General features: G+C 25.5%; 1 protein-coding gene across 2 annotated transcripts; it reads left to right on the top strand.

Annotated features, from left to right (window-relative positions):
* The first annotated feature begins 2,491 nt into the window (after positions 1–2,491).
* On the top strand, positions 2,492–24,596 carry LOC129964078 (cysteine protease ATG4A-like). 2 transcript variants are annotated; one of them, XM_056078753.1, is made up of 13 exons: positions 2,492–2,531; positions 6,978–7,079; positions 8,936–9,013; positions 10,209–10,307; positions 14,421–14,519; positions 15,847–15,919; positions 16,103–16,182; positions 17,572–17,777; positions 18,628–18,706; positions 19,182–19,312; positions 19,689–19,745; positions 19,825–19,921; positions 24,202–24,596. In XM_056078753.1, the coding sequence occupies exons 1-13, from the start codon at positions 2,507–2,509 to the stop codon at positions 24,261–24,263; spliced, it is 1,188 nt and encodes a 395-aa protein (XP_055934728.1). In that variant the 5' UTR covers positions 2,492–2,506; the 3' UTR covers positions 24,264–24,596. The 2 variants fall into 2 exon arrangements, with proteins under 2 accessions (XP_055934728.1, XP_055934729.1); XM_056078754.1 differs by lacking the exon at positions 2,492–2,531 and adding an exon at positions 3,244–3,400.
* The last annotated feature ends 230 nt before the right edge of the window (positions 24,597–24,826 follow it).

Here is a 24,826-nt window from a genome sequence, read left to right as displayed (position 1 = left end):
AATTTCAGACATTCTTGAATTATCGACAAACTATAATAACTTTTTAGCAGCTTTAGTTTTGTGCATGTTTGACCTTTAAGCATTTGTAAATTTTCAACACAGCCATTACATTCGGGAAATTTGATTGTACCATATTACCATAAATCAGTTCATAAGAATTCTTTGCAGGTACTATTTTTTCTTCGTTTATATCGAGAAGTTGCGACATGTAGAATTTAAAATGTACCATCAGCAAATTCAGATCCGATATTCTATAAATAATGTTCTTTAAATTTTTGAGCAGATACTTTATTTTGATGTTCGTTCTTTTTCGAAAATTAACCAAATATTGAACAAACTTTAAAATACGCTAAGAAACGCTACGAAAGTTCTGGATGTAACATATCTGACAATTTTGTTCTTAGTTTTCTCTTTCACCTATGTACAAGATCTTCCGTACTACAATCTTCGTAATGTGTGGGGTTTCCCCCCCCACATTTGCCTTCATCTTATAATTATCAAGCATTTCTTTTTTTGTTAAGTACGTTTTCAGAAAATTTCAACTGTGAGAACTCGAATAATTATATATCCCTTATTTACTTTGGAAAATACTTAAATAAGAATTTATAAATGTTTTCTTTTACTTGAAAATATTAAATTAATAAAAAAAAAATGAAAAGCCAAAAAATTAAAATAGCCATTTTATTTTTTTATAAATTACGTTCAATCTTTTGTTTATTTAATTGGCACATACAGAACCTATAGAAGGAATTCTCTTTGAATCGTTCAAAAATAGCAATAAATAAGTATTTATAATAGCTGAGAAAAATTGTTTCTTAATTTTTAAAAACTGCATTTGTTTTCCTACATGACAGGAAACGAAAATACACAGAAATCACTACAAAACAATGTCATCCCCTTGGCTTAAGGTCAAGGGTGAGGTCAATGTCACACCCTTTTGTTGGTGCAGGGTGTCGGTGGCATTGATAGTTCTTGTAAAAAGGGACCCCCCCCCCTTTATCTTATGTTAGCTGTGAATTGTTGACTTTTTAGTCAATTGGCCAACGAAAAGAAAAGATGGATCTCAACGAAAGAAAGATGGTATTTGAAATAAATAAATTCTAAGAGAAATATTGTGAAATTTGACAGATTCAAATCAAATAAATAAAACACAATTTCTTATTTATTTCCGAAAAAAAAAAGGCATTTAGATCGTTCCGGTAGGCCATATATCCTTCAGTTGTTAATAATATTCAAGTCATATGATTTTGCTAATCATATTGCAATTTATTTGGAACAAATGGTTTTGATATTTCGAGTTTTTTCCGAATATTTTATAGTTTTTATATCTTAGAAATTTCCCGAATATCACTACTTTTGAAATTATTTATTTATTTATTGTTTTTTTCATTCATAGTTATTTCCTCCTATGTTTCGTTTGATTCTTCATTTTTATTGAAAATCTTTTTTCTTTTCTTTTCCTTTTCTTTTTCTGAGTAAAGGAAGGGGGGATATTGTGTAAAAATCTGCAAGGAAAAAAATTACTGCCAATTCAGCATTACGATATAGATTTTGAGCCCCCCCCCACCCAACTCTCGCGTCATAAGGCGACCGTCTACAACGCCTGTACGGAAATACCCCAGACCGTCTATTATTGGTTTTGTTTAATAATTGCGTAAAGTTTGTATTTCGGAGAGTTACAAGTCTAATATGATTATTTTGGGAAAACTTATTGTTCGCACGCAATTTAATTTGGTGAATAAATGGAATCGATGTAATGGAAGCTCGGTGTAAAAAGACGGCTTTGATACTTCCAAGATAGCACAGAAAAGAATAGCAATTGATGACATTCTAATCTATGCGAAAATGCTCCAATATATTTTACATAATTTTCAGATCATTATTAAACCACCATTTTGCTGCATTATTTTCTGTCTTTTGAGATATTAATTACCCGAAGTTGTCGGAAACAATTTATTTCAAGCCTGATTCCATTATGATCTGACATTTATATAAGTGGGGATTGAATATCCTTCCCTGTAAGTAAATGAGCAACAATACTTTTCTGATATATTCATGGTATTGTATGACATTCAAGGTATCGTCACATAATATCATCTTGTGCTAATAGTCATGTTAATATGAAGTGGAGGTTTGGCGAATCGATATTTTATTTTTCATTTGATTTGAAAAAGAAGCATGTCCGTTGACATCCCCTGCTTTCATGTATTTTCAAAAGTAATTGAATTTACTCTAATTTGCGTTTAAAATGAGAAGAAGATGCTTTGATATTTGTTTAGATATTTGTCATTCACTTTGCGAAAATTCAATTGAAAAATATCTCTCTTGTTAATGTTTTTAAGATGCCGCAAGGGAAGCTTTCACACCGAATATATTTGAAATATAAATTGGATACTATTTCATGGTCGTGAAAGATGCACATAGTGTTTACATTCTCATTTTAACTTTTTGTTTACAAATCAGGAACTGAAGAAAGTAAAAGCCATTGCCTCCTCAATTAGCAAAGATGCAGACAATGTATGATGCTTACGGTAAGATGATTGAAAATAGACAAAATTAAGTAATACAGCAAGTTCGCAAAAAATTCTTTTTCAAAATAAATAAATAAACTGAATATAAAATGCATTGCATTTTAAAAAGATGCTTTTCGTTTGTCATTTTCTTAATGTGGTTTCGTTAGCACTGTTTTTCAATGACAAATTCTTGAGAATGAGAATCTTTTAAAGTAATATTTTTCTTTGAAATGAAAGATTTAAAAAAATATCAAATCAACGAATTACTTTTTTTTTTTTGTAATTTGATTCATATTTGTGCTGTTTATGAAATTATTTAATTCATTAACCCATCCTCATTTCTTTTCGCTGCGAATCTGTTCACATTACTGGTCATCAAATTGTTATACTTTGGTAATAAATAATAATAAAAAAAAAAAACATGAAAGATTAACTACATTTTCGATGTACAGAAAAATCGAAGTTTGTACTTTGTAGTATCGACTTCTATGTTCATCGATTTTGCAGTTCGTTTCCTAAACAGCTTTGGAGAAATTACAACTGAAAAAAAGTACTTGCTTTAAAAACCTACAAATAAATCCTAAGTCTACAACTAATTCTAATGATTTGAATTAAAACACTGTTGCTGTTCTTTTTTTTTCGGGTTTGAAATCATAAAAAATTTTGACTTTATTTGTTAGTAAAGTTTATTTATCAAAATTGCAAAAAAAATGAATTGAACTGAAATAATGATGTGCTACACTTTTTGTTTTCGTATCTGTTTACATATTGGTCATCGTTATGTGATTTGGAATCTTAGTTGAAATTTTTTTTATATTTATATCATTATTCATTGAAAACTATATTCATTCAAGTTTACTCAGAATACAGGATGGAAGAAATTTTCGGTGAGCTTTCTTGTGCATTGACTTATAAATATGTTTATTATTCTGGTAAGAAAGGAACTAAGTTTATTAATATGACAATCACATCTGGGTTAATCGTTTTCAGATTTTCAAACTTGCCCCCTATTTTTGGGGGGAGAAGTATGATACAGTTTTTTATTGTGGTGGAAAGTGGAATAATTTCACCTTGAATCAAAGTAGTATATTGTTCCATATTACGTAAAATAATTAAAGTGGCATTTCTTATACTGTAATTTTATGAACTTACTTTAAATGGATTTCAGTTCAACTGTTAAATTTCATTTTTTTTTTTTCTATTTTGACTAATTTAGCCAAATTCTATTTTTTCATTTTGACTATTATAATTGTCAGATTCAGTTTTTTTCATTTTGACTATAAATGTCAGATTCAATTTTTTTCATTTTGACTATAAATGTCAGATTCTATTCTTTAAGTCTTTGGACCATAAGGTTGTTTTTCTTATTTTTTATAGTTATCTAAAAAATGTTATTCAATATTTTTTATATTTGCAATAGTAAAGATATATACCATATAACTGTAATAGAAAGATTATTTAGCAGCATTTTTTTTATTTGCTCCTTAAAAAAGAGATTATAAATAAAATTGTAACTGTACTTATTATTTTTCTTTTTATTGCCCTTAAGTTAAAAATGAACTCGAACCATTTGAAATGGTACAAAATTTTTCAGAAAGAAAAATGATTATATGAGGAAATTTTTTTTTTTAAAAATTTGTAGAATAATTAACGATAAAGACAGGAAAATAATCATGTAAGGAAATTTAAATTTTTAAAGTGTCTCAAAATTTGAATTAATTTGCAATCATGCTTTTGCTGCTGATTCACTTCTACTGCTTTCCTTCAACAAAAAATAAAATATTCTTTAATGTATCAATTCTCCATAATATTGCATTTCATCTTTTAGCATGGTAATGAACCTAACCATGCAGCATGGACTGCTATTTATTGCTGCTATATAAAGAGTTACAATTGCATAAATCATATCCATGTTTAATATTAGTCCAATAGAAAATTTTTGAATTGAAACGAATTATCAGCTCAAAACCTACAGCATAAGAAAAATAAAGTTAATGCATAAGAAGTGTAAAAGTACTGATAGCATTTCTGCAAAATACCTAATAAAGTTCATAGTTTTCCAGATTTACATAGCTTAGCATGAAGCTAAAGATCAAAATCATTAATTTTACATTATTTCTGTCCCGTCCTTGTTTTTGATAATGATGCATTTGATTTCTTGTGAATGAATAAATATTTCCTTTTGAATTTTTATGGGATAAATTTATATAAATATAATGAAGACAAGATATTTTTTATGTATCAAAGTTTGTTCTTAGAAAGTACAGTTATATATATATAATTGCCTTATAGTGTACAAAGATTTTCCCATTTGTAGTATTCCACATCCTGTTATATTTTTTTTATCTTTCTTAATAATAAAGGAAAATATGTGTATCTGTTGGCATTGTACTGTGCAGACTATTTCACCTTGAGCAGTTAATTTTTTTTACAAATATACTTTGATGAATGCAAATATATACTTTCATATATATATATAATTATAATTTTAATTGAAAAAACAAGATATTGACTTTTTTAAAAACTAATTTTTGAAATTATTATTCTGTAAAATTTTAATACTATTTTAAAATTAAAAATAATAATTGATAACAATTTAATTGTATAACTTTTTCTTTAATTTTGATAGATTTTTAAAAATATTTTTACGTATAATTTACAAGAATGCTTTCATTGTTATAAAAGGAAAGGTAAACTATCACTATTGTTTTGTCTAATATTTAAGTATTTGTTCTTCCTTGTTAAAAGCTTTAAAAAAAATGAACATTTTATAATATATTTTCATATTTTTTTGGCATTGTACTAATGTAATTTTTCTTTCTTATTTTATCATTTTTTTTATGTATTTGATAAGCAAAACCATAAAATATGCACATTATCTTTAATATATTAAATAATTAGACTTGCTATTTGTCGTAAATGAACTAATATTCAGTCAAATATGTAATGCATATTACAAGTAAAATGTTGCATGCTATTTTAATATTTGGTATTTGCTACGTATTTTATATGTGGGAAAAGAAAATGTTGTGAAGTGCACATTGTCTTTATATAATTTTGATTATCATTTAATTTGACTTTATTGTGGAGAGTCATAATTACAATGAACTGAACAAGTATAAAGTTTCAGAATTAAAAAATTAAAAAGCTACATTTAAATCGTCAGCTACTTCAAATTGAAGTTTAAATCGGGCTCAGTTGAGTAAATCATGGCTATCGCAGTTTGTATGAAAAATTTGCTTATAATTGAAAGCAGCTGATATTTAAGGTGAATCAGATAGCTACTAATGAAAAAAAAAATGAAAACACGGTTTCAAAGTAGATGAAAATGTTAAATAATTCATAGAATTTTCTATTTTTATTCTAATAGAAAATTGATAGGTAGTGTTATCAAATTACTCAACAAAAATCAAGGGAACAAATATTTTTTTAATATTTCCTTGGAAAATAATAAAATTTTATAAATATTAATTTTATAATTAAAGAATTGTATAATCCTTAGCGAAGTTGATTAGAATTATCCTTAGCGACTTAGTATCTGAGAAAGATGCAATTTGATATTTAACAAGGTATTCCAACGAAAATTGTGTCTTATGCTAATAGAGACTGATTTGTAATGCAATTGTATTGGTTGAAGAGAAGGGAGAAATTGAATTGCATGTCTTCAGATTTCTTTATGCATATTTAGGAAATGCTATACTTAATAAATCTTGTAACTTATTCTTTAAAAAAATTTCATGTTCTTAAGTGATAAGAAATGAAAATAAATGCAATATATCTTTTAGATGCATGTTTAATATTGCATTTATAGGCTAGATCTGAAATTTAAGAAGATCATGCTTCATCAGTATATTTTGAATTTCCTGTAAAAAGTATAATTTACTTTAAGCATTTTTACACATTTACTTATTCAAGACAAGATTATTTGTTTATTTTTGTGTTAATATAACTTTTTAAAACTATAAATTATCGGGAATCGTCACCCTAAGAAGAGAAAAAAAAAAAATGTGCTTTTAGATTTTTGCTGCTGAAGCTATAATTTCGAGTTTTATCAATCATTGTTAATCATATCATCCAGTCATTTGTATTAAAACATCTTTTTTTATATCGTGATTTGCAATTTTTATTTTACCTATCAGTACTAACAATATTAAATAATATATAATATGGTGAGTGAATTGTTATGAGATGCAGAATGACCTGATTGACCCAAGTTGAAATTCTTACAAAAAAAAAATTAATTTTTGGTCCCAAATTAATTTTTTCTGTAGGAATAGATCCATACATCTATTGCTTGACCTTTATATTTTGAAAAAAATATGCATGAAATGAGACCTCACTGTTTATTTGTTTTGGAGTTCTGATAAAATGTTCTGACTATATTATGTGCAGTGTAATCTATTATGATACGAAAAAAAGAAAAGAAAATATTTTGTTCTTTTATTTGTTCTTTTATTTTTCCAGCATGTATTGCTTACGAACCATGTTTACTTGACTACTCAGAGTTCAAAAAAGTCAAAGAACCTGTGTGGATATTAGGTAAAGAATACAATATTCAAGATGATGGTAAGATTTATCTTTAATTTTTTCCTTAGTTATCTACTTTCAATAAGTGTAGTATATATATGAAAATGCATAGCTGTCATATTATAACTTTATATTATGATCATAATTTACCATGATTAAGTTTAAAGTTATTTATTTGATCAAAAATCATTTTTCATTTTATTTGATTATTGAAAGATTAATTCCATATGGGGGGAAAAAGTGTTTTTGTAAAAGAGAATATTTTTAAAATTTTATTTGTTAATTTTTTTAAATCTCAATTAAATACTTTTATGTAAATAGAAAAATGTAACTCATATCTATTAAACTAAAGTAACAAAGAAATTCTTTTTTTTTCACCCATTAGTTAATATTTTTAAGGCTCATTGCTTATTTGAAGAGTTTTGAGTGTAACGAAAATTATGCATTTCACATTTGGTAGAGATGGCAGAAACTCTTCTACTTTATGCTGTAAAAGTGGCAGTCCTTTTAAATATTTAAATTTCTTCCTTTGACACTCTAGAATATAATTATTCAGATTGTAGAACTCTGTAGTGCAAGGGTTTCCAAATTGTGATTTTCAAGTAAATATTTGGTGGATCGCAACAAGACCTTGTTCGTATATGTACCTTTGTTCAATTTGGAAAGCATAATCTTAATTTCTGATCTTCATCAATCCACATGTTAGTAAAATTAGTGTGTGGGGGAAGGGGAGTGCAATATGCAAACAAGCAACTTGCGTTAGTTCAGATTCCAAATATATATATTACCAAAATTCCATTTTTGCCCATAAAATTCTTTTCGAAAGAATTGTCTGTACCTAAAAAAAAAAAAAATTGTGCTGGAGGTGAAGTGGATTGCTATGTTTTCGGTTTTTAGAAAGTGGGTTGTAATCTTCATGTTTCAGTTATATGATATTAAGAAATGTTGCTAAACTTGCACAACTATGTATATTGGTAATATTCAATTATGCTACTGGCAGTTTTAATAAAAAATTAGATTCAAAATATTGTATTTGCAGAAAATATTTTGAATTTTTTCATGAGCATTTTTTGTTTAATTAGAATTTGGTTAACTTTATTAGAATAAATTTCTCTTAATTTATTTCTGTTTAATTTTTTTTTTTTCCGCAACTGAAGCCTTTCTTTTCCATATTTAAAAGCACCAAATTCCATGTTTGTTTGTTTTTTTAAAACAAAAGTAAATTCAATCTAAAATAATGCACAGGGATCTTGAATTTTTGCATTAAAAAATTTGACCAGAATTAATTGTAAGTCTGTAAATTAATATACATGATAACTGGGAACAAAATGCTAAAATTAAGCATGTAGCATGAAATGAATTTATATCTTATAAGCAATCTCTAATTATAATATCTGTTAAATTTCCTTGCAATATTATTGTAATAATTTATATGCTTAATTTTTATTTCAATTTTTTATTGCTTGATATATTATACTAAAATTAAGTGTTCTATAACTTTAACTGATTGATAGCAATAGTTTTTAATAGTTAAAAAATTTTTTAACCTTTCACTTGGTCCTTTAAATAAATATACTTTTTTACTTTGTTTACTTTTCAGTGACTATTAGAAGGTGAAGAAATTAACATGTACTTGGAAAATTATTTGACATTTCACTTAATCCTCTAAATCAATATACTTTTTTATTTTGTATCTTATTTAGCTTGCTGAAAAACAAAGAGTTGTAAATATAGTAATAATCTCAAAGTATTTTATGTAGGATATGATGAATGGCATTGTTGTTTTTGTCCTATTGTAAACATATTATGATATGTATGATTCTTATATTTTTAATATTTTCAGTCATTATAAAGCAGAAGTGCTTATTTTTAAAACTGTATTCTTATTCTTATAGACGACGATTTTCAAAAAATGAATGAAGATATTAGAAGTCGGATTTGGTTTACATATAGAAAACAGTTTTCTCCTATAGGTAAATGGTTATCAGTTCATTAGTATTCTCTCTCTCTCTCTCTTTTGTTGTCTTATTTAATATATTTATAAAAAAAAGTAATGAAAATATTAGAATTTTGATTAATTTCATTTCCAGTAAACAAAATTAATTTGATAATTATCATTTTTTCATTAATATTTTTTAAATAATTTATAATTCCTTAATATAATTTAGAAGATGAATGAAGATATTAAAAATTTAGTTTATAGAAAATTAATTTTATGCATAACTATATGATTATTGTTTTATTAGTATATGTATTTTGAATGGCACGTTTTTGTTTTCAACTCATTATATGAATAGGCACATATATTATTACATGTTATTTTATGTCATATTTTATATATTTCTTGATATTCTTTGTTATTTGCTGAAAAAAATTTAGTTTTCTATTCACTGTCAAATCATTGATGCATATTAAAAAGAGGTGTCCAAAATATTATCTAAAATCATTTTATGAATTATATTTCTGCATAATATAATCTGTAATCTTGTTGCAAATTTTTGTATTCTATTGTAGTTAAATCATTTGAAAATTACTGATGTTCGAAATGTTTACAATCTAATTATCATTTAAATTTTTCCTTCTGCCAGCAACTTAATTATGCATTTTTTTTTTTTTTTTTTGATGCTTTATTAAAAAGAAAGATATAATTTGGATTTTCAAAACTTGCAGTTTGAATCAATTTTTATTTTTTTTTCCATTTTTTTTTCCTTTAACATCTGTATTCTTTTTGTAAAAAAATTCAACTTTTAATATTGAAATAACAGTAGTCCAGCTTTTATGCGACATTTTTTAACACTTTAGATCCTTTTTTCAATTTCGTTTCTTAGAAAATAAATTATCATAAAAGCATAAAACATATGATCAAAATTATACAAAGCATCATTGAAAGAATGAATATTTAAAATAGTTAAAGAATTAAATTCCTTGAGCTGTTAATTATAAGTTTTTGACATTATTTTTTATCATGTCAAAAGCATTGGATAAAAGTTCCCGTAAAAAAATTATTTAATATTTTATAAGAGAATATTAGAGTTGAAAAATTGAAAAAATTTCTTGTTTGTATTAGAATTTTTAAAAAATTATACATTGCAGTTTGCTACTTCTTTAAAAATTCAATTTTCAATTTGATTCATTCACTTTTTTAATGAAGAATAAAAATCATTTAAGGAGACACATCCTGGACATCTGATTCTGGATGGGGCTGTATGCATCGATGTGGGCAAATGATCCTTGCACAAGCCTTTGTTTTACGGTACTTGGGCAGAGGTTTGTATTTCTTGAAAAAATTGTTATCTCATGAAAATTATCTGACATTTGTTACAAAATGTTTCTATAAACTGTTTTAATAGAATGTATATTTATTCATAACCTGTGTTTAATTGATTCTATATGACATGTCTAATATATTCATTAGATATGTCATATATATTTAATAAATATAGTGGACTTCTTCCATGGAATATGTTAAAAAAATTTATTATTATAAAATTTACAGCATATCTGTATATGTATGTATGTATGTATGTATAATCAAATATGTATTTATGATCTGAAAATCAACATTCTTGCAATTATGAATTAATGTAGATCAATCCATTTGTAACAAATTAGAATTGCGGTAAATGTTCTAAATATAATGTATTTTTTGTTTACATATTTTAACATGCCAGATCATGTTAACTGGGATGCACTGCAACTGTCCTGTGGAGTGGCATTATCTTGTGGTATAACATTTTCCTAAAGCTCCTGAATAAAGTAGGATTGTAGTATATGTAAATAATATCCTCATTACTGAGGTGTTGTAAGAAAATTTTGTATTGGAACTTAATGCCTTAACACAGAATATGATGCAACATATTTCTGATAAGGAATGGCCATATTTACAGTGGGTAAAAAAAGTTTCCGTACGCAGCTATGACTGTTAATAAAAGTTTAATTTTTGGCACAAAATATTTTGTTACGAAAATGAAAATTTTAAAATTGGTTTAACACAATTACATTTATTATTTATGAATATTATAAAGGGAAAAATATGAAGAAAATTAAATACTTAAATTGAAAGAATAAAAAAATGCCGCTAATAAGGAACAAAAAAGTTTCCGTACGATATTTACATATTACATGAAAAACCTTTTTTTTGTTGGCCAACTTGCATTTAATGATCGGTAGGCCTTCCTTTGGCCTTTTTCTCTTCTCTCAAATTTTTTGGCATAATCCTAATCAGTTTTTTGTTTTGTTGTTGTTGTTTCTGGAGAAATACTACTCCAAATGTCTTGAATGACCCTTTTGAGTTCAGTCTTGTTCTTTATGTCATATATTTTTAGTTCACGACCGATTTCTTCCAATAAATGTCCTATAAGGATTAAATCGGGAGACTGAGGAGGGCTATGAAGCTGTTTTTTAACATGATAGAGACATTACTCTTGACAAATCTTGGAGGTGTGCCTAGGATCGTTGTCCTGTTGAAAAGTAAAGTCCATATAAAGTATCAGTTTTTCTGTATTGGTTAAAACATTTTGTTTTAGAATGTCAAGATGCATGTACCTATCCATATTTCCATCTATAAAACAAAAATTTCCGACACCAACAGCACTTATATACCCTCATACCATGTTCCAACCATCACCGTGCTTTACAATTCCACATAAGTTCTTACGTAATATATGCTGTTTTGATTCCCTCCAGATCATAACTCTACCATCTGACTCACAGATATTAAATTTCGATTCATCACTAAAAAGGACCGATTCTCAAAAAGATAGAGGCTTGCATATATGCTTCTTGTAAACTCGAGACTCTTTTTCTGTAGCAGAGACTTATAACAGGCTTCTTATGGGGCCCCACATCCATTATAACCTTTTTTTAAATGATATTTCTCACAATTTAAGATGCGAATTTAATGTTTTAATTAACCATTTAATCAATTGCAAGTTGAAATGCACTAATCCGACAGATTATCTTGCACCTTACATATGATATTTCTTTTATGCAAGCTATTTAACTTCAGAGTTCTTCCGGATCGATCTCTATCCTCAAATTTTTACACATCACTGTATCTTTCAATAATATACTGCACTGTAGACTTTGGTTTGTAAGTCATTTCACTGATTTTTTTTCATAAATAATCCATTTTTTCACAACCGAATCACTAACTCTCGAATGGATTTCTGAATTTCCATTTTAAGACGATCAGCGAAACATTGGAATTAAACAACTTTTGTTATGTCGTATTCTTTACTCTTACAAACCATCAAACTTCGAATATTTACTGTGGATTAGTTGTAGAGCAAGTCAGGAGAAATTTGCATATTGCGTACGGAAACTATTTTTGCATGATACTTTGTCATTTATCTTAAAAATTGCTAACGGACTTGCTGAGTTTTGTAAAAAAGAGAAATTTATTATGAAAATCCTTTTTAAAGATTCACATTAACAATATATAAGTAGTTTATAAATATAAAAGGCAAAGATTAGAAATTATGCTAGTTTATTTTTATTTTAGTCTTACGTACGGAAACTTTTTTTACCCACTGTATATATGCAAACAAAGAACAACTTACTTTGAGCATTTTCAATGATTCTGATTTGTTATACATAAATTGCTCTATCTTCTCTTACAATCAATCCTTCAACCAGCTGGGACATAGAAAATAATTTTTTGTGCATTCAAATGTTGAAAATTTTAGATTTCATATAGTCAATGAGTTATGGTTATATATTTTCATATATTATTTATAAATTCATAAATATATTGATTTCTGGGTCATTTTGTACAGATGTATGTATCAAATGATATGAATTTATAAAAAAAAATTAAAGAGGAGAAAATTACTGAATTGGAGACTTTTGCTTTGTCTGTTTGTTCATCTTTATTTAAAATTTTTATTGAACAGGGCACTGATTGAATTTTAATTACTAAAAGCATTGGTCAAATAATCACATTGTATTATCAGTCAGAAAAAAACAACATATTTTCATTAACAATTTACTAGAAGATATGTCAAAGCATTATAATAATGAATCATCAACATTTTTTTTGTGCCACACATATATATTTCTATATGGTTTGAAAGTTGCGACTGCATGTAACATTCTAGTTCCAGGAACTCTTAAAGGATGATTTTATCGCCTTATCACAAAATCTCTGTGCAAGTAGAATAAAGATTGAAGAAGAGGTGTCCAAACCAAGATTGCTTGAAAATTTGTGAAATATTTTGATTTCTATTGAATTTTGAAAATTCGACTGGATTCTCCTTTTCAAGTTTATAGGTTTTGAATCGTTTGCAAGATATAGAAATAGAGCTATTTTTCATACAATTTTATAAATTGTTATTGTAAGACAGACAATCAAAACATATTATTCACAACTAGATAATGTTTTATAGAAGTTTATACTCAGGGGAAAAGTATAAAATTTGATTATATCTGAGAACTGTGATATAGGATATAATATAATGAGATAAGATACAAGAAAACAATTCATGAGATTAATTAAGATGATTAGATTATTAGTTATATTGGTTAAATCTACAATTTATTTAAAAATTAAACATGACCATTTCTGTGATATAAGATATAATATAATTAAACATGACCTACACTAATGACGTGCTTTATTAGTGTAGTATAAGTAATTTTATGATGAACTAGCTTGACTCAGATGCAGCCATCAAAACATGTTTCTCGTTTTAATTTCGAATAATTTTCTGCAATAATCAAAAATTTGAATCTGACATATCAGTTTGACTCATGTGTGAAAAATCTTGTATCTTATCTCAATTATCTTGTATCAATATCTATATCATGGGGAATTTACTTTGATGCAAATTTATTTACACTTAAATGTTTTGCCTTAATTTCCTATGTTAATAAATATTTTCAAATCATATTTAATTTTTGTGTTCATTTTCCTGATTAATCCACTTTACATTAATAATTTTTTTAAAACTTTTTCCTAGGTAATGTAGTATGAATTTTATAATGATATTTTTTTTTCATATAAAAGCATTGTATTGATGGTTTTTATTTTGATATTTTTCTTTCTTTTAGAGATACAGTTTTATTACAATTTTTATTTTCTTTTAATCAACATTTAAAATCAATATACATAAAATTATTCCGTATTCAAACAGATTAATTATATTGATTTCTATACTTTGTTTTAGAAAATATGTTGCTGATGATTAATTTATAGTTGTATAAAAGTTAAACTAATTTCCTCTTTTTTTTTACAATGTATAGTGAGCTTATTGAACTTATTGGGTTTATATATATATATATATATATATATAAACTCATTTTCATCCCCTTTTTGGAAATTGCTTTACTATGTGAGATCAAGTTAAACAAATTTGGTCGTAAAAATTTTTTCTTTTACAGATTGGAGATGGAATCCATCTGATCCTGGTGAAATATATAAAAACATTTTATCCAAATTTAATGACACACCTGAATGTCCATTTTCTATTCACAAAATTGGTAAGTTGTATTTAATGCCTCTTTTGTAAATTTGTATATGATGTAATATTTACTTTTTAAAAACTCCAGCAAAATCTTGTTTAAATAAAAATTCAAGCACATATTTACTTTGTTTTGAATTACTATTTTTAATTGCAGATTTTTTTGTAAAGTTTTAATCATACTTCAATTTATTACTCTAAAAGGGATCTTTTAGCAGAGATTCATGCATCAAGATTTTAATGAGAAATAAAAGAGTTGTATGCATTTAGCAATAAAAGAAAAATTAACTCATTCAAGTAGCATTTCATTTTTTTAAGAATCAGCAATTAAAGGATATTGCTAAATATTAGTTTAAATGTAATTAATTGGTGAGTTTTTGAGGTAAACTTTGTCTCGATTCTTATTTGAATGAGTTTGAGTCTTATACTCTTAGTTGCTTTTTTTTTAAATTTGAGATTGATCTTTCTCATAACCTAAATGCATTTATATTATTTTCATTTGAAAATAAATAAATGAATTGTTCCTTGTACTGCAAGTTTTAATTATATATTAAACACATGTTAAATTAAGGTAAGACCATTCAAGTTAACATTAGATCGAAAAAGTCTTTTAATTAAGTGACTCAGAAAATTAAGGTAAGACCATTCAAGTTAACATTAGGTCGAAAAAGATCTTTTAATTTACCACTCAAAACATTTTGTGAAAAGAAGTCAATATTTATGCTTTACATTTTATTTTATTATTTGATTACTAGAAATTAAAACAAAATAAGTGCCAAAAATTGTTTTTCTTGCACCCCTCTTCACCAAAATATAATATATATCAGTGTTTACAGCTTAGGAGCAATACAGAAGCATGACATGCTTCAAGTAGTTGAAAAAGCATATTAACAGATATTGCCAATGGCACATAATTAGCACAATCATCTATTGGTAAAATTTGCAATTTGTCACTTATTATTTTGATCCATTTCTAACTTTTGAATTCTAAAGCTGTTGCAGAGTATATCATAATTTTAATGAATTTATTCATTTGTAGAAAGGCTTTCATTAACTTAGGCAATTTTTTCGTGATTTTCTTCTTTTTTTTAAGTTCAGGTGTTTTTTTGTTTTTTTCCCCCTCTCTCTTCTCCCCATTCAACTTTTTTGTGTAACTATTAAGGAAATTTGATAAATAAAAAAGATTAAATAAGCTGCATGCTTAATCAAAAACTTTCAAATCGATTTGTAACATTTATTTGTATTTAAGTATTTGTTTTTGAAAACATGTTTAAGATACTGTTAAAAATCTTTTTAAAAAATGTAAATATGAATAGTAGTAATATGTGTATATTTCTTTCTTGTAGCTATGATGGGCTATTTGATGGAAAAGAGAATTGGACAATGGTTTGGGCCAAATACTATTGTCCAGGTTTTAAAGTATGGTTGTGCATTATAATTTAAAATTAAATTTTTTTTATATTTCTTAAATATGAATTTCAGTATTTTATGAATATCTCATAACTTGTTATTTCTGAAACTTCTTGAAATTTTAATTTTCTGGTTTTAAATATTTTGATTCTCTATCAATTTTCACATTAAATTATTCTACTTATTTTTTAGAAAACTCATTGAAGATGATCCAGAAACAGACATAATTTTGCATGTGTCCATGGATAACATGGTTATTAAAAGTGATATCAGTATGTTTGAATTTTATCATAAATGAGTCAAAAGTATGTTATATATTGGAAGCATTTGAAATTCTTTAATTAATATTTATTAATTAATTTATTCAAGTTATTATTTCGTAGAATTATTCAGATAATAAGTGAACTCATTTTTTTTAATTACTTAGTTATATTTATTACATAAAATCTCAATTTGATTTTGATGTTAATCTTTTTAGTAAATCTGAGAATTATTCAAAACTTATGACTATACTTGTATTTACAATTTAAAATCAGGAAGCTATCTAAAATGCTTTTTGCCTATATATATATATATATAAAACCGTATTTTTATAACATTAATTTTTAAACAAAATATATCTAGAAGAATTTGGTTTTTATTTGCATTATATTTTATTTAAAGGAATTGGATAGTTACTTTCCAATTTACTAAATAAATCTAAAGGCAAATTTGAAAATTTTCTTATTTTAGTTTTTTAGAAATTTATCCTTAATAATATTAAGACATTACTGAAAGTTTTAAAGTTTAGATTTTATATTTTGATAGAAAAAGATTTAAAAATTATTATTGTAAAATATTCCAAAATATTTTTAATATTTTGTTAAATTCATGTACTTAGTTTTTATCCTAAAATATAAATATATTATATCTGGAAAAAAAAATTAGCACAAATTATTTCAGATAATAAGAAGAGATTATATTTTCATATTTTATTAAGACTAATTTTTTGAAAAGATAAGAGAAAATCACTTGTGGGAAAAATAGAAATAATCTTTATAATAAACTATTTGAAAAGAAATTATGCTTTTTTGTCCTTCATTCATTATGGAGTTTTATTTCAATAAAAAGGAAAAAATTTTAAAAAAGATTAAGAAACCATTAACAGAAATTATCACTATTCCAGTGCTTCTTCTTATTTTTCATAGTACTTTATAATAATATAAAAATTTATGTATTGATAATGAAACATGCACACTAATGCATATTTCTAGAATATGTTGTATAAGCAATTTCAATATTTTTGTCCCTTTTTAAGTTTCTAAAATTATGATGAGTTATTTTATTGCAAGTCTTTATGAAATTAGATGCCAAGTTTCAATATATTCTTATCTATGGAAATACTTCTAGAAGATATACGAATAAAAGAATTTATACTAGGGTTATACTTATGGAAGATTTATAAATAAAAGAATTTATAAGCATTTTTTTTTTATTTTTATAAAGATTAAAAATTAATTTCGGAACATTTCTATGTATATTAGAAATATGAGATCTAATTATATATCGCTAAGATATTCCATCATATTTTGATAAATTAAGCATTAAGGAAATTTAGATATTATAATGAATTTATATATTAATAATTTTTGCTAATTAAGAAAGAAACATTTACTTTTTAGGAAAACTATTCAGGAGGAAAAGTACGGGAAGCTATGATCCTGAATCACAAAGCACTGAAAATTCTTGTTCTTCCATTTCTCAATGCGACACAGGGGAGCATTCGAATGAACTTGTATCTAGTGAGAAAGAAACTCCTGTTGTATTGACTATTCCATTGAGATTAGGGCTTTCAGAAATTTTACCATCATTTTTTGATAGACTGAAGGTTAGTATATTGCAGCAGAGTGTAATATTGAATTTTTGATATAATTGTTAGCATTTTATTTTTAATTTTCCTGATCTTATAATAATTGCCATATCATATCTACATAAATATGTAGAATGATCTGAGTTTTAAAAACAAAGCATCACTCATTTTGAGTAATATCTAAAGAGTATAAGCATAACAAAGATTGTAAATGTTAAAAAGAAATGAAGAGATTTACTAAATATTGTCTAGATGATATTTTCAAATTTATTTGAATGTGACAATTTTTTTTTTCCATAATCAAAATATCTAATAAATGACAAAAAAAATTTGATCTACAGTAATAAAAGTAAATGCTACAGATCAATTTTATAAATCTTGATCTTATTTAATGTGTATTTCTTGAGCTTTTTAAAACTTTTTATAAAAGTTATACTTTTCATATAAAAATTATCACTTTTACTAAACATTGAACAAATAATTATAATAATAAAAATTCCAATGGTTTAAACTTTTTTTAAGAAGGTTTTTTTACTTAGAAAATTCTGCAGTTGTATCCATTCATTAACTTTTGACATGGTTTTGTGAATGTCTTGTTAGATAAAAATATTAATTTTCTTATTAATAATTTTCATTCACATAAAAAAAATAAGTAAATCATAAAAGTGTTTTTTTTTTTTTTTAGAATTATTAAAAAGTTTTTATATATTTAAAAGTAGTTATCATTTTAACTACTTTAAATGTTTCTTTAAAACTTTGGAAGTTTTAATCAAGACAAGATTTTAATAACTATTTCTAAATTGTTTTCAGTTTTGCGAATTACCTGCAAATTTTTCATCTTTTATTATTATTATTATTATTTATCTAGGAAGTTATTAAACTGAAGCAGTTTATTGGAATGATAGGAGGCCGAACTAATCATGCATCTTATTTTATTGGTTATGTCGGTAAGAAATTTTCTTATTTCCTCTGCTTTTTGGTTATGTTGTATCATTTTTTAAAATTATTTTAATATATGTAAGTTTATTCTAAATTTGTGTTTATATACTTTCCAAAATTCTACATTAATTTTCTATTGTAAAAATAACAATGTCACCTGAAGAAAAATTCATTTTGGGTAATTAATATATATATATATGATGGACTTTTGAATTTTGTAGCAAAGATTAGCACATTGAACCCGGAAATCAGTTTGTTAGAGTTTATCATTGTGTCAATATTTAAATAAAAAATAGTTGTTTAATCTCTTGTATTTTTTTTTCATAGCCTTGAGTTATATAAAAACATCATTCAACTGTGATAAAATTACTTAAGCTTTGTATATACTGTTTCAAATTATTCATTCCCTTACTGTTTTATTATTAGAAAACTGGAATGATACTCTTCTGAATTTTGATTATCATTCTTCTTTATTTCCTTTAGGAAATGAATTAATTAATTTAGATCCTCATACTACTCAGCCATATAGAGAAAATGGAATGGATGATCTAACATACCACTGTGATAACCCTAGTCGAATGAAATTTTCTGACTTGGATCCCTCTACAGCTTTGGTAAGATACAAATCCAAATTCTTCCAGATTATTTGTTATATATGGTCACACATCTATGTCTATTATTTCAAGATTGTTAAAAAAAATGGTTATATATACTGATAGACAATATACACCGAAGCAGCATATTTTTCTTTTTTAAAAAAATGTGGAGAGACAGGTAATCTTCGATATATTTAGGGAGGAGGGATTCCTCTGGTCTGGAAATTTTGAAATATGGTATCTCATTATATGATTGTTCCATTGTAGTTAAAATAACTAAACAGTGATGAAAGAGCTTTCTTACTTAATTTTTTAAAATTCTAAATCGGTTAAGTTTTAATTTTTGTAATGAAGAATTGCATTAAATGATTAATAATGTTCATTTTTTTTTCAGTGTTTTTATTTTGAAAATGATGCTGATTTTCTAGATTGGTGTGAAAAAGTTAGAAAGGTAATTGAATTACTTAAATAATTTTAATACTTCTTACAGACTGGTATTTAAAATTTAAAAAAAATGACCCATTTTATAGGATGTTTTGGAACCGGAAAAAGATGCAATATTCGAACTCTTAGAAAAGCGCATTCCTATGGTGCCTTATGTTGACATTGATGATGAAGAAGATTTATGTAAGAATTTTTAAATACTTTTATTATTAACTGTAATGGCTACTTATTTCAAATTTAAGCAGAACTTTTGCAAAAATAATTTATATTGTTGAATGGGTACTTCAAGTAATTAATACTCATAACAATTGATCTCTCTTTTTTTAATTTATTTAAATGATTATTGTTAAATACTGTTTTTATTTTTATTTACTCTTATTTATTGTTTTTTTTATTATTATTTATTACTGTTTATCTTATTTTTATTTATCGGTCTTTATTTTGATATAAATTTTTTATTTTATGGAAAGACTGAATTTTTATTTCTTTCTACCTGAATTCTTTCTTTCTCTCATTATTTCTGTAGTGTATGACATATTATAATGTTGTATTCATAGACAGTTGGAAATAAATTTGATAATTGTAAGTGAATATTTGTGTCACCCACAGATATTGGGGATGGATAATTCTCAATATATAATGAAATGCTGAAAATTGTCCTTAATGGGATATTAATTGGTATTTAGTTTTAAATTATTAATAATTTATTAAAATCATAAACAGGGTTGCCACAACACCAGGAAAATGCAGGGAATTTAAAAATCGTCTAAAAAACAGGGAAAATGTAAGGAAATATTAAAATTTCTATAAAAACCAGGAAAATACAGAGAATTTTAAGCTCCTTAATTCCTCCTTTTTTTTTAATCTAGAAAATACCACTCTCTGAACACTACAAGAATAATAGATCGTAGCCACAGCATTGAAAATGAAATAATCGTGTAATCGCAGAAACTTGCCCCTTTTCTTCTTGCTCCTTTTTTCTGTATAGATCAGTTTAAGTTCGATTTCAAAGATTGTTGTTGTCTTTCCTTGAAATTCCCGGATTGTAACTAATGAAGATGTGTGCGATTGCAAGAACTACATGAGAGAAGGGAATACATTTTTCTGGTGGGAAGAGAGTAACATTCAATCTCTGGAAGCATAGCTCAGGAAGTATTTATTCTCTCGCATATGACTTCATTGAATTGTTTATTATTTGAAAAAATGTGAACTTGTACAGAGTAGATAAGGAATTTTTTTTAAACAATGAGCTGCTCAAAATCCAGATTTAATACTGATGTATAGATTAAAATATCAATCCTGACTTCGATGAACGGTTTAAATAAGTTCCGCAAAATCCGTTGGTTATGAACTGCTTGGTTTATCAGAAGATAATAAGCTTAAATAATACGAAAAAAAAAATCACTTATTAGCCATGTCACAAAAGGAAACCATATAAAATTGTGTGCCAGTTCAAAAAAACATCATTGATATTGAATTTTGTGTCTGAAAGGAATACAAGAGATGACATCACAAGTCCGAAAGCATCAAATTTGATGTTCAGAAATAAGCCAATTTTGAACATTTTAATTCAAGAATAGTCATTTAAAGCTGAACTTTTATGGGCATTAAAACTTGTTGAATTACATTCATTTTTTAATATGTTGAAATGATAATGATATATCGAAAATATTTTCACATATGTTCATTAGTGGAATAACCAACAAATGTACAATAGGTCCTACAAAAATGTATATTTTTTGTTACAGATTAGTTTCATTTTTCCCAACAGTCTCTTAAGAAATCTGTACCACATTTCATAAAAATGCCAAATGGATCTTTTTGTAAATTATTGGTCAGAATCAACCAAAAGTATTCGCAAGGTATTGTAATTCAATATTTTTAAGACATACCACTACTCAAGAACTGTGTGAGAATTTTAAAGAAGTTGTATTATGTTTGGACATATAGTTACTTTTATGAATTAAAATTAATTTATTAATTATTAAACTAATTAATTTTTAAAATGTGTCAAAGATGAACTTTTGCACAAAAATAGTTATAAAATTTTAGATCTAGGTACTTTTTGACTATACATAATCCATGGAATGTTTCAATAGGGACATCTATTCGATGGATAGATGTTACTCCGAGAGCAATATATAATTTAAAAAATAATACTGCCAGACATGCCAATTTCCTGGAAGTTACAGATTCTTCTGAAATTCAAATTGAAGTAATTTTCTATCTACTGGGCAGAAAATTTTAATGCTTGCGAACATGTTCTAAAAGTTTTTGACAGTATGAAAAGAAATATAGAGATTTCACTAAAAAAATTTCTTTTGCTTGGGTCTGCCTTGAGTGATAATATGATAAATGCTTGTCAGGGTAAATTGATTCTGGCTAAAGTTAGCTTCATTTATATTGCTAATAGTTTTCAGCTATTTCTCAAAAAATTTCAGAAGTTTTAACCAATAGTACCTTTTTTATATGAAAATCTTTTAAGTCTTGTTAAACAGTTATTGAAAAATATTGTTAAAAGAAGCATAATCGAAAGAGAAAAACTTTAGACTTTGTACTTTTTATAGAGTTTAATGATTCTAAAAATCCAAGATGGAGAAAAAAAAATTGTGATACTAGAATAGTGACTACAAGTTACTTGGTTACTAGTAGAGTTACTGAAACTGAAAAATAGAGGCTGTTTTTGTTGGGTGTTTTATAATTGTGAAGAAAACTATAAAAAAAAGTATTTGAAAGCATATCTAAAAAATTTGCTGTTTTAAAAACTGCATCTTGTTTATCTGTAGTTATTGAAGAGCAATGCATTATTATGTGAAAAGCGAATGGTTGACTTGCTTCATCTTCTGTATTCAAAGCACAAATTTCCCTGGCATATTCAGAATGTGCAAAGATCTAATCTGAGATTTTTCTGAAAAAAACTAAAAAAATATATACAAAGAATGCTTGATTCTTTAATGAAAAAATTCATTTAGATGATTTCTATTTTAATACTTTAAAGTATAAAGAATTTCCTGATTTTGGGGAAGTTTTAAAAATAATTCTTGTGTTGTCAGATGGTAGCATTGCTATGGAAAGTGGATTTAATATCAACATGGATATACTTGTTGAAAAACTGAAAGAAGATTTTTTAATTAATCCAAGAACTATGTATGATATCATAAACTTTTACGGAAGTGTTTTAAATTTTCCGATTTCCAAAGATTTGCTTCAGTATGCTAAATGAGCATGTTCAAGGTATGAAAAGGCTTTAGAAGTGTAGAAAAAAGAAAAAAATTCAGGGGAAAGAAAAGGATTTCAACAAAAGCAAAGCAGCATTGCAAATGAAATTGTTACGAAAGAAAATAAATTAAACTGAGGACTGGAAAATCTGCAAAAATTGGTGCCCAAATATATAAATTGGCAAAAATTAATAAAAATTGAAATATAAACTTGCTTTATAATGTTTTTTGGTTAAGTAATCTTTAAATAATTTGTATTTTATATCATGATAATGAAAGCGTTGAGTTTTATTTCAACTAAGTCTTTAATCTTGTGTGACTAACAATTAAAAGAGCATTAGAAGTGATAAATATCTCCCCTCCCATTAATATGAAAACTTTGTTTTTCTAAATTCTAGATAATAAATGGTATATATATAATGTACACATATACATACATATATATATATATAATATAGTATGTGAATATAACCATTCTTTTAATATACTATTATTTTGAATAATGTTAAATTGTTGCTACTTTACCTTTTCCCACTCATTAAAACTATGGAGCATTGTTATTCTAATATGACTAGCACATAAGTGCTGTTTGCACATTCTCCTTTATGTTGCATATGCGTACAGAAAAAATACAGGGAGTTTTTCTTTTTTTTTTCCAGATTTGAGTGGCAGCCCTGATAAATATAATTTGATTGAATCTTAATGATCAGATTCTTCTGTATGTAATAGAAATAATTGTCAAAATAAACTTTAATACTATTTTAAATATGAACAGTGATTTGCCTTGATTGCAAAACTGCATAATACAGCTAATAGTTAAAGCCATTTCTACTAGTAAATGCTATAGTTTTCATCCCATGCATATAACATAATGATTTTTTAAAATTTTTTATTTATTTTGAGCAAGATTGTTGATTTATTAACTTTATATCACCAGGATTGGGAAAAACGTTTTGAAGCTTTTATTTTCTATAGGAGTACATGAATATTTATGTAAAATTAACTGAGTATGGATAAAAGAATATTAGTTGGTCTTTATATATTTAAAATGCCATAACTAGAATTACTAATTTCTCTAAAAAAATTGCTGATATCCCCTTGCACTGCATATGCAAAGGAATAGGAAGCCTTTGTCATATTTCTTTTAAAGAGTATTATCAGTAATGAAGTTAAGAGATGTAAAATTGATAAATATTATTCATATAGATATTACTTGAGCTGTAAACTTTAAAATATTTTTTATAGATGCTCCTTTAAACCATAATGAACGAATCTATACCTCTGATGAAGAATTTGAACTTTTGTGAGAACAAAGAAATTGTGACAAAATTAGTGTGCCTTCCAAAGCTTCTAAAGTGTGGATTTGACAAGATTTTATTAAATATTGCATAAAAAAATTTTCACATACTGGCGAAATAAGAAATTGTATATACGACTTGTGCAGTATTTGTAAATCATTCATGTGTTTTATAATTTGTGAAATTTTTTGTATATCTTATGCTTTAAAGTTATTGTAAATTCATCACTAATTAAAAATTAAAGTCATTTTATTATTATTTTTGTTTCAATTTTAACTAACAAAAATGTTTAGAAAGTTAGATAACTTTACCTTTTATCAATAAAAAATATATTTATTTTTATGTGATATACTATTTAGCTTGACTGTTTAAGTTTCCTGTTCATTTTCAGGGTTATTCTTCAGCACCAAAAAGAGTATTTTCAGAATACTAACATTAAAAGAATGTAAGAAACTTACAATAATTTTTCTTGGAAAACTTTTTCCTTATTTTATTAATAAGATTTGCATGTATATCCTAATTTTGAAATATTGATTTTTTTTTGCCTCATAGAAAATTTTTTTAGTTTTCAT

Source organism: Argiope bruennichi, chromosome 3, assembly GCF_947563725.1.
Source record: "Argiope bruennichi chromosome 3, qqArgBrue1.1, whole genome shotgun sequence".
Classification (NCBI taxonomy): Eukaryota; Metazoa; Arthropoda; class Arachnida; order Araneae; family Araneidae; genus Argiope; species Argiope bruennichi.
The sequence above is the reverse complement of the archived record's forward strand: the minus strand, read 5'-3'. Positions and strand labels throughout refer to the sequence as shown.